The sequence below is a fragment of the Coregonus lavaretus genome (genome assembly GCF_964263955.1).
Source record: "Coregonus lavaretus genome assembly, chromosome: 2".
NCBI classification, from domain to species: Eukaryota; Metazoa; Chordata; class Actinopteri; order Salmoniformes; family Salmonidae; genus Coregonus; species Coregonus lavaretus.
The window spans coordinates 73,833,271-73,847,834 of NC_139989.1; the positions used below are offsets into that span (position 1 = coordinate 73,833,271).

At 40.0% G+C, this 14,564-nt stretch overlaps 1 protein-coding gene across 1 annotated transcript in view; it reads left to right on the top strand.

Annotated features, from left to right (window-relative positions):
• Positions 1-12,043: 12,043 nt before the first annotated feature.
• The window catches only part of LOC311140425 (NLR family CARD domain-containing protein 3-like), a 30,448-nt gene continuing 27,927 nt past the window's right edge, over positions 12,044-14,564 (top strand). Inside the window, exon 1 of the mRNA XM_084175478.1 lies at positions 12,044-12,372. Within this exon, the coding sequence (XP_084031604.1) occupies positions 12,245-12,372 (128 nt within the window). The 5' untranslated portion in view covers positions 12,044-12,244. The remainder of the gene's footprint in view (positions 12,373-14,564) is intronic.

Below are 14,564 nucleotides of genomic sequence, written 5' to 3' on the forward strand. Positions count from 1 at the left end.
ATTAAGTTCATTTTCATGGCAAAGAGGGACTTTGCAATTAATTGCAATTCATCTGATCACTCTTCATTCTGGAGTATATGCAAATTGCCATTATAAAAACTGAGGCAGCAGACTTTGTGAAAATGAATATTTATGTCATTCTCAAAACTTTTGACCATGACTGTATACACACACTTAGAAATATGGGTACAGTATAGTTCCCTGGAGTACAAAAATATCAAAATACACAATGTACCTTCAGAGATATGTAATGTATTGTCAAATACTTTATGATGATAGACTTTATGATGATAATATATGCCTAGGAACTAACTTGGTTAAGGCCACAGGACTGAAAATGAACGAATTCAACGACCATGTCGCTGTCACTAACAAGTACAGTCAGTGGTAACGTTACAGTTCACTATAAAAGGCAAGACACACTGGGAAATGATTTAGGAGGCGTGGCTTAGTGGGGGGCAAGGCTTTCACATTACCTGGAGTGGGAGATGTACCGTGCTACAGACAAGCCCCCTTTATGAGAGTCACAAGTACGCATCAGGCACTGAAGGAGGCAGTGTCATGGTGCGTTTGTTACCAAGTGGGAAGTGGGAATTTACTACATAACACTGGGAAAAATCCACTTGAACGGCCCTCCAACTGGTAATTACTAGTGGGAAACTGGTCTATCATCCTGAGCGCCCACTTCTCCCACACGGTGACCTCTGACCTCACCTAATAAGGAAATGGTTTCTATAACAGTATTTTTGGCAGTTAAATGCAACAACAAAACATTATTTATAAAAATCTATCTGTTTTTGAACTCTATAATTTGGTTACAAGCATGATAACTGTACTTTTAGTTCATGGTTGACGAAGTTGTTGGCCATTAGCCAACCACCGTTTATCAATGAGTTCAAATTAAATGAATGCATCCAACTGCTTTTTACGACTTCAGAAAAATTCCCAACTTCCAAATGGTTACAAACGCAGCATCAGAGTGGAAACTTGAGAGACCAAACATAACAATCCTGTCACAACAGAAAATGCCATTGTGAATGCTGAACAATAGGAATGTTCTTTTAAAGAGTCCTTGGCAGTTTGCACAGTGCAAGAAATCTTTTGGATTTCCATTTGGGAAACTGCTTTGTTTACAAGGAACTATAACACCTTTGCCTTCTCTTTTGATTTGCCTGTTGTGTGCTCTGTCCCCACGTTGTCTCAGTATGGTCAGTGGGAGCTTCCAGTCTTTGGAGTTCTTTGGGAAAGAAAGGGCCTTTTGCCACTTCAGCTTCACCTTTATGAATCATTTCCAGATGCCGGGCAATTTTTGATTGTGGTTTCTCACAAAAGAGACAGTAATGTTTCGATCAATCTTTAGTCTTTGTAACGTGCATGACTTCAAGTGAACTTGCGGATTCTTGCACAGAGGTGTCAGACTCAGTATTTCTATGTCCCTTATAGGCCTTTGGTCTTCCATACAGTAAAGCTCTAAACTGCTCTCATTGTCACTTTCTGTTCCTGGCACATATTCATCTTCTGTTGTTTCTATGCTGCTGATTGAGTCTTCAGAATCATATCCAAGCATTTGTTTGTTGAGCTGAAATCATAAAAACAATCAGAATTCATACAGTTGTTTTACTGAATACATTGTCTGGTCACTGAAAACATGAACTGTTTTACTCCAACATATCAACTCTTATTTACTAAACCAATAACTGTTCAATCATGTCCTGATTTTTCTGAAAAGGGTTATTTCATATAATCAAGAAAGAAAAACTGTAATCATTCCATTACCTATTTTGTAGGCTAATACACAGAATAGTACACACCCCAAATCCTATGGGGACAGCCAAAGAACCCTTTTAGGTTCTAGATAGCACTTTTCTTTCCTAAGAGTGTAGAAAGATGATATCCACAGTATTTTGGCCTGAGCTCATGGTCTTCATCTACCTCTTCTGTGACAGCCAGGGGGAGCAGGAAGCTGACTAGTGGTGGTTATTCAGCATGAAACGTCCATTGGGGTGGGGGCACGGTAAGACGTCTGTAGCATCCACAGTGTTTAGAAAACAACACAATACATTATTTAGCATTCATTTCAATTCGGCACAAAATAATCAGAAACGACCTAAACAAACTGCAAATGCATCCATCGAGTTCGGGCGGCAGGTAGCTTAGTGGTTAAGAGCGTTGTGCCAGTTACCGAAAGGTCGCTGGTTCTAATCCCCGAGCTGACTAGGTGAAAAATCTGTCGATGTGCACTTGAGCAAGGCACTTAACCCTAATTGCTCTGGATAATAATGTCTGCTAAATGACCTATTTATTTAAGAGTCACAAGCTTGATGTATCCATTGCGTGCTATGAATATGGGACACATACTAAACTTTGGAATTGAAACAAGCCCCAAAATGCTACTGCACAAGTATCCCAAAAACATTTCCCTAACACAAGTGGTTAGTACCTGTGCAAGAATGAAATAATCACAGCCATTTTGTGTTGAGATATAAGGGGTTGGGGTCAATTCCATTTAAATTCCATTCAATTAAAAAAGTTAACCAAATTCCAATTCCACATTTTCCTAATTGAAAAATATTGAAGAGAATTGGAATTTCAGTGTACTTCTTGAATTGACTGGAATTGAAATGGAATTGACCCCAACCCTGTGTGATAAACTGTACATTGATATTTACAAATACACTCTCTGTTCTTTCCAGTTGCGGAACCACTTCTCTGGTTGAAACAGATGTATTGTCAATTTTTGGGCTCGACTGAAAAATAAATCAAATAAGAACCATTTCAAGTAATGAAATGACAATCCTCATGTCAGTGACTTGGATCTTATGATAGGTTGAATTGACTGGCTTCCAAAATAAAAACAGAAGGAAGCAAAGCTCTAGCAAACACATTTCTAAACATCTAGGTCAGGGCTGTTCAACTGGCAGCCCGCAGCCAAGATCCATACCATTTATCAATTTAGAATGGCCCTTTGATAAATGCTGAACATTAATTAAAAATAATCTGCAAAACAATTCCAGTAAAAATGGAATGTTTAGGGCCAAAATGAGCCCTCGTTCAATATTCTCCAATGGGAGAATCTGTTTTCCTATAGTCTTGCCCATTAAGTGCTGTCAATCAATATAAGTAACATACCAGTTGCAGCCAATCAGGGCTGCTAACAGGGGTACAGGGACTGTCTGCCCGCCTACTGGCTCTTTCGCCACTGATAAGACTACACTGCCAGAGCGTGCTTTGGCTAAACTCAGCATTGACTTAAAAAACAATGGACTCAGTTATGGCTATCATAAACTTTATCCGATCAACATTTATCCTTCAACATTGATGTTTCGTGGTCTGCTGAGCATCATGATATACTTTTACATAATGAGGTTCGGTAGCTAAGTAAGGGTAGGCCTAATTCTCTCGAGAGAGTATGGGAGTTTAGGGAGGAGATCATTGCTTTGCTGTAATGAATATGTAGTAAATTATCATTAAGTGATAACAGTCTGGGGGAACAAGGTATGAGGATACCTCTTTCCCCTGGTCACTCCCAGTACATATGATTAAAGGAGCCCAAGGCATCTTGATTACATAGATCACACAGAGGAGCGGTTGTGATTTCTATTAAATTATGTTTTCTAGGTGGAAGGTGTACCCTGTGTATGAGATTAAAATGTATCAGCTGGTGATTAGGATTGTTAGATGAACCCACTAAGTTCCTGATGAACTCAACTGGTGAGCCTCTTTAGCAGCTAGTTCCATGGACACACTGATTCCAATGTCCTTTGCCAAGGTCAGATGACTTTCAGTCAACAGTCTCTTTTGTGTAGCTTCACTCCGTAGCCCACAGAGCTCACACCCAGTGGCTCTCCAGGACCAGGTTCAGAGAACACCTGACTCACTGATAATAGTCTAACACCTGGAAGGACAAGGGATTCACTAAAATTATATTTAGTGGGTTTTAATGAAGGGTTTTAATTGAAGATATTGTTTAAATATATTGTCCATCATGTTGTGTGCAGAAGAGGCTTTGACCTTCTGGGCTTGTTCAATGACAAGGCCATTATGGAAAGAGTTCAGCTATAGAGACACAACACCACAGTAATTCAGTATATCTGGTCCCCCATTATGGAAAGAGTTGTTCAGCTGTAGAGACACATCAACACAGTAATTCAGTATATCTGGTCCATTAGGGAAAGAGTTGTTCAGCTGTAGAGACACATCGCCACAGTAATTCAGTATATCTGGTCCTCCATTATGGAAAGAGTTGTTCAGCTGTAGAGACTCAACAACACAGTAATTCAGTATATCTGGTCCATTATGGAAAGAGTTGTTCAGCTGTAGAGACACATCAACACAGTAATTCAGTATATCTGGTCCTCCATTATGGAAAGAGTTGTTCAGCTGTATAGACACATCAACACAGTAATTCAGTATATCTGGTCCTCCATTATGGAAAGAGTTGTTCAGCTGTATAGACACATCAACACAGTAATTCAGTATATCTGGTCGTCCATTATGGAAAGAGTTGTTCAGCTGTATAGACACATCAACACAGTAATTCAGTATATCTGGTCCTCCATTATGGAAAGAGTTGTTCAGCTGTAGAGACTCAACAACACAGTAATTCAGTATATCTGGTCCTCCATTATGGAAAGAGTTGTTCAGCTGTATAGACACATCAACACAGTAATTCAGTATATCTGGTCCTCCATTATGGAAAGAGTTGTTCAGCTGTAGAGACACAACAACACAGTAATTCAGTATATCTGGTCCTCCATTATGGAAAGAGTTGTTCAGCTGTATAGACACATCAACACAGTAATTCAGTATATCTGGTCGTCCATTATGGAAAGAGTTGTTCAGCTGTATAGACACATCAACACAGTAATTCAGTATATCTGGTCCTCCATTATGGAAAGAGTTGTTCAGCTGTAGAGACTCAACAACACAGTAATTCAGTATATCTGGTCCTCCATTATGGAAAGAGTTGTTCAGCTGTATAGACACAACAACACAGTAATTCAGTATATCTGGTCCCCCATTATGGAAAGAGTTGTTCAGCTGTATAGACACATCAACACAGTAATTCAGTATATCTGGTCCTCCATTATGGAAAGAGTTGTTCAGCTGTAGAGACACATCAACACAGTAATTCAGTATATCTGGTCCTCCATTATGGAAAGAGTTGTTCAGCTGTATAGACACATCAACACAGTAATTCAGTATATCTGGTCCTCCATTATGGAAAGAGTTGTTCAGCTGTAGAGACACATCAACACAGTAATTCAGTATATCTGGTCCTCCATTATGGAAAGAGTTGATCAGCTGTATAGACACATCAACACAGTAATTCAGTATATCTGGTCCTGGTTGTCATAGTTACAGTAGGAGCCCATGTTGATGAGCTACAGGGATTTAGAATTTTAACCCAAAAGCTTAAATGAAGAGAAAAGTTTCCTGTTTCAGGTCAGGGGCCGTGTCCACAAATCATCTCAGAGTAGGAGTACTGATCCGGGATCAGTTTAGCCTTTTAGATCATAATGAATAAGATTATATGGGCAGATCCTAGATCAGCACTCCTACTATGAGGCCCAGTATCCTGTTTCAGGTCAGTTCTACCTTTCTGTCTGAAAATGGAATGTTCTGAACATCCTGAAATCATAGCTTCATACTAGACTTGGGTAAAGGGATTCATAATGTTAGGTACTGTATTTTAGATGAACTTGATTTCCACTGATCTTTGCACCTTTGGGACTATTCCATTCCATTTAAACAATAACTCGTAGTTGTGGTAAGAATAAATTGTGGTGTGACAGTGGCACTCTGACTCCACCTAGTGGTGTCCCCACAGAGTTATATATGGGGATCCCTCTCCACCTGCCATGTCATATCAACAAATATGGTTGAGGGTTTGCATCACTGGGTTCACTCAGGTGCTGTAGTACAGGACGTGTTCTGGATCTCTTTTTACACTGAGGACAGTCATAGTCTCCTGAAGGAGCAGGTTTCTCCCAGTATCTGGTGATGCACTGTCTGCAGAACCCGTGTCCACAGGTGATAGAGACTGGATCCCTCAGCACCTGCTGACACACTGCACACCTGGACTGATCCTCTGGCAGAGAGCTGAAGGAACATTATAAAAACATAAGGACATTGAGATCGTTCACTGCTATTTCTCAATGAATGTGATGTCATGATGAACTTTTTAACAGAGCAGAGTAAGCAACAGGTACTGATATATAGTTCTGTCCCTTTCTCGCCGACCCAGGAAGTGAACTCAAAACCCTCTGAACAATAAAAGGTACTGTTGAAAGTGCTGTCTCTCTCATATTACCTTTGATCAAATGCCGTATTTCTGCTGATAAAATGTGGAGATTGTCCATGGACCAGTCACTCTTCATAGAGACAGCTGGGTACTGGAGACTCTACTCTCTGGGTCTGGTTGGAGTCTCTGACAGCTGGGTACTGGAGACTCTACTCTCTGGGTCTGGTTGGAGTCTCTGACAGCTGGGTACTGGAGACTCTACTCTCTGGGTCTGGTTGGAGTCTCTGACAGCTGGGTACTGGAGACTCTACTCTCTGGGTCTGGTTGGAGTCTCTGACAGCTGGGTACTGGAGACTCTACTCTCTGGGTCTGGTTGGAGTCTCTGACAGCTGGGTACTGGAGACTCTACTCTCTGGGTCTGGTTGGAGTCTCTGACAGCTGGGTACTGGAGACTCTACTCTCTGGGTCTGGTTGGAGTCTCTGACAGCTGGGTACTGGAGACTCTACTCTCTGGGTCTGGTTGGAGTCTCTGACTGCTGGGTACTGGAGACTCTACTCTCTGGGTCTGGTTGGAGTCTCTGACAGCTGGGTACTGGAGACTCTACTCTCTGGGTCTGGTTGGAGTCTCTGACAGCTGGGTACTGGAGACTCTACTCTCTGGGTCTGGTTGGAGTCTCTGACAGCTGGGTACTGGAGACTCTACTCTCTGGGTCTGGTTGGAGTCTCTGACAGCTGGGTACTGGAGACTCTACTCTCTGGGTCTGGTTGGAGTCTCTGACAGCTGGGTACTGGAGACTCTACTCTCTGGGTCTGGTTGGAGTCTCTGACAGCTGGGTACTGGAGACTCTACTCTCTGGGTCTGGTTGGAGTCTCTGACAGCTGGGTACTGGAGACTCTACTCTCTGGGTCTGGTTGGAGTCTCTGACAGCTGGGTACTGGAGACTCTACTCTCTGGGTCTGGTTGGAGTCTCTGACTGCTGGGTACTGGAGACTCTACTCTCTGGGTCTGGTTGGAGTCTCTGACAGCTGGGTACTGGAGACTCTACTCTCTGGGTCTGGTTGGAGTCTCTGACAGCTGGGTACTGGAGACTCTACTCTCTGGGTCTGGTTGGAGTCTCTGACAGCTGGGTACTGGAGACTCTACTCTCTGGGTCTGGTTGGAGTCTCTGACAGCTGGGTACTGGAGACTCTACTCTCTGGGTCTGGTTGGAGTCTCTGACAGCTGGGTACTGGAGACTCTACTCTCTGGGTCTGGTTGGAGTCTCTGACAGCTGGGTACTGGAGACTCTACTCTCTGGGTCTGGTTGGAGTCTCTGACAGCTGGGTACTGGAGACTCTACTCTCTGGGTCTGGTTGGAGTCTCTGACAGCTGGGTACTGGAGACTCTACTCTCTGGGTCTGGTTGGAGTCTCTGACAGCTGGGTACTGGAGACTCTACTCTCTGGGTCTGGTTGGAGTCTCTGACAGCTGGGTATTTTTCCCCCATAATATTTTCAAATCAAATCAAATTTTATTTGCCACATGCGCTGAATACAACTGGTGTAGACATTACAGTGAAATGCTTACTTACAAGCCCTTAACCAACAATGCCGTTTTTTAAAGAAAAAAATAATATTTCATACAGTAATGTTGATCAGTAGTTTTAGAAAGCACCCTGGATCATTATTAAACCCCATAGTATTTCATACAGTAATGATGATCAGTAGTATTAGAAATCACCCTGGATCATTATTAAACCCCATAGTATTTCATACAGTAATGATGATCAGTAGTATGAGAAATCACCCTGGATCATTATTAAACCCCATAGTATTTCATACAGTAATGATGATCAGTAGTATGAGAAATCACCCTGGATCATTATTAAACCCCATAGTATTTCATACAGTAATGATGATCAGTAGTATCAGAAATCACCCTGGATCATTATTAAACCCCATAGTATTTCATACAGTAATGATGATCAGTAGTATTAGAAATCACCCTGGATCATTATTAAACCCCATAGTATTTCATACAGTAATGATGATCAGTAGTATCAGAAATCACCCTGGATCATTATTAAACCCCATAGTATTTCATACAGTAATGATGATCAGTAGTATGAGAAATCACCCTGGATCATTATTAAACCCCATAGTATTTCATACAGTAATGATGATCAGTAGTATGAGAAATCACCCTGGATCATTATTAAACCCCATAGTATTTCATACAGTAATGATGATCAGTAGTATCAGAAATCACCCTGGATCATTATTAAACCCCATAGTATTTCATACAGTAATGATGATCAGTAGTATCTGAAATCACCCTGGATCATTATTAAACCCCATAGTATTTCATACAGTAATGATGATCAGTAGTATCAGAAATCACCCTGGATCATTATTAAACCCCATAGTATTTCATACAGTAATGATGATCAGTAGTATCAGAAATCACCCTGGATCATTATTAAACCCCATAGTATTTCATACAGTAATGATGATCAGTAGTATGAGAAATCACCCTGGATCATTATTAAACCCCATAGTATTTCATACAGTAATGATGATCAGTAGTATCAGAAATCACCCTGGATCATTCATCATGTCAGACATTTCCCTCTATTTCTCCCCACATGGAACTGCTGATGTAAAAGGGCTTTATAAATAAATGATTGATATAACGTTGAACTCCCAACCTCCCAACCAGACTACAGTCTGTTACATTCTCACATTATCCACAGATCTGGGAGGAATACCCCTTTTATAATCTATAATGTATGGCAGTAATCTTACTTTTGGTCAAAGGGCATTGGTCCACTGATAACATTGAGAGGATTGTACATGGAGCAGTCATAGACAGACAGCTGGGTACTGGAGACTGCTCTCAGGGTCTGGGGGTTGGCAGTGCCCCCCTCCTCTCTCTCCTCAGAGACACTCATCTTAGGAGTGGGTTCCAACTTCCAGAATTACAGTGTGATAAAAAGACTCACACACCATTTAGGAGACACACACTTCCTTGATTAAACATATACTTACTAGAGTTTACAGGATATCCTGCTCTGTCCTCTCTCCAGTTTGGAGTTTATAGGATATCCTGCTCTGTCCTCTCTCCAGTTTAGAGTTTATAGGATATCCTGCTCTGTCCTCTCTCCAGTTTAGAGTTTATAGGATATCCTGCTCTGTCCTCTCTCCAGTTTAGAGTTTATAGGATATCCTGCTCTGTCCTCTCTCCAGTTTAGAGTTTATAGGATATCCTGCTCTGTCCTCTCTCCAGTTTAGAGTTTATAGGATATCCTGCTCTGTCCTCTCTCCAGTTTAGAGTTTATAGGATATCCTGCTCTTTCCTCTCTCCAGTTTAGAGTTTATAGGATATCCTGCTCTGTCCTCTCTCCAGTTTAGAGTTTATAGGATATCCTGATCTGCCCTCTCTCCAGTTTAGAGTTTATAGGATATCCTGATCTGTCATCTAAAAATATGTAATGGCTGGACAAGAACAAATATACTTTAATATATGTATGCTTTCTACACACCATGAGGATAAACCATTAACCATGAGGTGTAGCTAACAGTTTTCTTTACTGACAACTGGGGTTAGAGACAGACAGAGACTGAGAGAGACACAGACATCAGCTAACTGTTTTCTTTACTGACAACTGGGGTTAGAGACAGACAGAGACTGAGAGAGACACAGACATCAAATACTCATGATCTTTGACCTTCCACCATTTCAGGCTTTTTTCACAGAAATTGCATGGTAACACTTTACATGGCAGATGATAGGCATTAAAATACATTCATAAAGCCCTAGACCATTTTAAATAATAGTATTTACATTTTTGTCATTTAACATACGCTCTTAACCAAAGATACTCAAGGGCACATCTACAGTTTTTTTACCTATTCAGCTCAGGGTTTCGAACCAGCAACCTTTCAGTTACTGGTCCAACACCCTTATCCGCTAGGCTACCTGCCACCAGTGTATGATGGGCATTTTACAACAACTACAGCTGACATTATTGTGGTCATGTTAAGTATTTCGTTTTTTATTGGGATCCCCAAATAGATGTTGCCAAGGCAATCTTTTTTTTATTTTTTTTATTCTGGCTGCAAAGTAAGGATCCTACCAGGGATTATTGATGTATGATGTTGGTAGAATGTATACATTGGGATAGTAGTAAGGATCCTACCAGGGATTATTGATGTATGATGTTGGTAAAATGTATACATTGGGATAGTAGTAAGGATCATACCAGGGATTATTTATGTATGATGTTGGTAGAATGTATACATTGGGATAGTAGTAAGGATCCTACCAGGGATTATTTATGTATGATGTTGGTAGAATGTATACATTGGGATAGTAGTAAGGATTCTACCAGGGATTATTGATGTATGATGTTGGTAGAATGTATACATTGGGATAGAAGTAAGAGGCCGGTGGGTAAATGACTAAGATTCAAGCCTCCCGTCAGTTAGGGAGATTTGTTTCTTTATTGTGTGTTTAGTTGTACCTTTACCTTCCTGTAGTCGCTCATTTGGAAGGATTCTGTATGGAGGAATGGTCTAAGATCACTCCAACTCAGAAAACATTTTAGAAAAAGGCTCAGTGCCGTTATCCTCGCAAGGGAGGTATTGAAAGGGAGAGCCAATTTTGACCCCTACCTTTTTGAGAAAAAAATTATTACTTTTCTTTCTCTGAGCAATTGTATTAGTATAAAATCATTTAATTTAATAATTTGGGACCCCACTGTATACTTCAAAGTTAGAGATATGTTGAAACTGGATCCCTCATAATGATTCTACATTTTATAGTATGCCATGGCCTTTACTGGCCAACGGTTAAACGACTGTTATGTTAATGATATACTATGGTGTTGTGCCACTAGACTTTGACCAGATATTATTGCATCCAAAGATCAACTGTACCTAGAACATAGATACAGAGCCACTTGTCATCAGGAAGGTGCTCTCTCAGCACAACGGAAAATATCTCAATGACTTGACATGATCTGGTTGTGAATACAGGCTACAAGGTAAGAATCTTCCAAGGGATTATTGTAAAGTGTGTAGGGAAATTAAATATATGGTGTTATTATAGTATAGAGAATGACAGTAAAACACTCAGATCTAACAGTCCATTTCACCTGGGACAGGTACGTGACAGTTCAATCATACAAAATGGCGCTAACTGGGCGTAGGCAAGTCAAATTCAAAAACATATTGTTCATATCTCGTATTATAGGATTCGTATATCGTGGTTATTTTACAATTTGTAAAAATTTTAATGTATCATAGTTCTAAATCATCTTTCAGAATATCAGAACATTTGTTGTTTTCTAAATTACAATGAGCTCCTGCTTCCTGTGTAATTTGGTATGAAACCTGAATGTACTTTTCTTAACATTGATATTATGAATTAAATTAAATAATATCATAATTATAGCAGACCTGTTGAACAAAGCAACACACTAGAATGAGTGGAATTATTACAAGAGAAAGTGAGACATTATTATCATTTTTATTTTATTTTATTTTAGTTTTAGATCAGCTTTAATATTTCAGATAGATTGTAACTTCCATCAATCCCCCATTATTATTATTATTATTAGTTCCACTACATGGAGAAAAGGTTAACAATATCAGTCATGACATTAACATTTTAGTCATTTAGCAGACGCTCTTATCCAGAGCGACTTACATGAGCAATTAGGGTTAAGTACCTTGCTTAAGGGCACATCGACAGATTTTTCACCTAGTCAGCTCAGGGATTAGAACCAGTGACCTTTCGGTTACTGGCACAACGCTCTTACCCACTAAGCTACCTGCTCACTAAACTACGTGTTGATGTGATTGCATTAAATCACCTGACTGTTTGGACGTGTCTGTTAGTAAATGTTTTATTTCTAAGAGATAATGAATAAAATAGAACAATTGACCTTCAATAATTAGTTGTCACTGTGTTAACCACAACCAAACTGTTGGATCTCTGTTTAGGGGTCAGTGCTCTAAAATGAGTCTCTCTGGGGAGAGAGAGGAGGGGGGCTCTGCCTCTAAAATGAGTCTCTCTGGGGAGAGAGAGGAGGGGGTCCCTGCCTCTAAAACAAGTCTCTCTGGGGAACATGACACCAAAGCTAAGAGGTGAGATGACAATGTTGTTTAAGAATTTATAAAGAGTTTATTTCTAAAACGTTATATCCACAATTTTTTCACGTTTGTTATTTTACATCAGAAATGATTGCTTATGGGTACCTTCATGTGCGTGTAAAATATTGTTGTTCTAAGATTTTAATTAATAGATTTTTGCGTATTAATTTTTGTTAAGCAAAACGCTATATAGCTGGAATGAAATGTTTGTATCCTGTATATTTGACTGTGATATGTGGATGTCTCACCAACACACACACACACACACACACACACACACACACACACACACACACACACACACACACACACAGAGACACATCTTTACCAGCATACACACACATCTTTACCAGCATACACACACACATCTATAGAAGTTTTGCATGACACAATCATTTATCCTACTCTTAGTTATTGTCTAATATGTTGTCATGCAGAACCTTATTGTTTTTACTAATTCTGATCGTTGTTACAAGCGGAATTTTGACAATACTACCATCAAATCAACACACTCTTCACTCCTGTTTTAAACAACAAGGGTTCTATCGCTTGCTTAATATATGGAACCACTAAAAGTTCTATATAGAAACCTTTTATAGGGTTCTTTAATCAGAACTCTAGAGGTTCTTCTTCCCTGAACCAAAATGGTTCCATATAGAACCCTGCATGGTGTCATTTATGAATTATGGCTACTACTATTAAATAGGAATATTTTTAGCTAAGAATATAATTTATAGGAAAATAGGAATGGTTGAAAAATCCCAATATTCATTAAAAATTATCCTTAGAAATAGCAGTGCTGGGGGTTTGGAAAGCCATAGTCAGTCAATCAACAATAGAACAATACTCTTATGAAAAATATTGATCTTTAACTTACAGTCTGTGGATACTATGCGACTAGAAAGGTTAAAAATGCATGTAAGACATCACAGCGCAGCTGAAAAAAATATGGCAGGTGGAAATCAAAAGAGGATGTTCTACGGAGATAGGTGGGCGGGGCTGAGAGTAGCAGAGGGGTGGGATTAAAAAAGATCATGATCGGTAATAGTCATTACTGTAAACACTATAGATGTCTGAGTACTATCTATCCAAAATGTAATGTGTATAATTAATTATTATTATTATTATATATATAAAAAAGTAATTACTGTGTATAAAAGTATTGTATGGGGGGTAGAATTTATCTTCGTTATATTCAAACACACTGGTGGCCAGGGAGGCATCTCTTTGTTCGAACGATGGCCCAACTCTGGCTGACTTCTTTACAATACAATACATTAAAATACAGTACAACTTTGTCCATTAGTTCCAGCAAACAACAAAAATGTATTTTCTGCTCCGTTCATAACCCCCCCAAACAGCAGACCTCACACATACAGTTGAGACCAGCACAGGTTCAAGCTGCAGTGCAGCGCCCCTGGATGGAGAGCATGTTGTGGGGTTAAGGGCCTTGCTCAAGGGCCCAACGAAAGGTGATTGTTTTGAGGACGTGGACCCAGCAGCCCTCCAGGGGTCAGATCAATTCCGCCCGTTCTTTCCAGCGCCCGGCCCGGGATTCAAACTGGACACTTTTCGGCCACAGGTCCAACGCCTGCCACAGCTCCAACTCATTTGCCGCTGGGCGAAAACCTGAGTTAATATTCAGAAATAAGCAAGAGTTAATCTGCCAAAATGAAGACAAAATGTTATGCAGACATCATTATTATGATAACATACATTCAGTTGTCATCAGCAGCAGCCACAAGAGAGAGAGCCTCTGATAGTTCTGGGTAACTGCCAGACTGAGCAAAACATAGATAGTGTGTTAAAAGACATGTAATGATTAATAATAATAATAATAATATGCCATTTAGCAGACGCTTTTATCCAAAGCGACTTACAGTCATGCGTGCATACATTTTTTTTTGTGTATGGGTGGTCCCGGGGATCGAACCCACTACCTTGGCGTTACAAGCGCCGTGCTCTACCAGCTGAGCTACAGAGGACCACATTACTAGGCTATTGAATCACCAACATTTATCATACATAATTATTATACAGAAATCATTGTCAAAAGCTGAAGAGAAACTGTTGCATGTAGATCTATATTATTTATGGATTGATCATATAGAAATATAGAAACATTATTTAAACTACTCCAAAGCAATTACATGTGGCGCAGGAACCACTGACTCGCTGCATGTTTC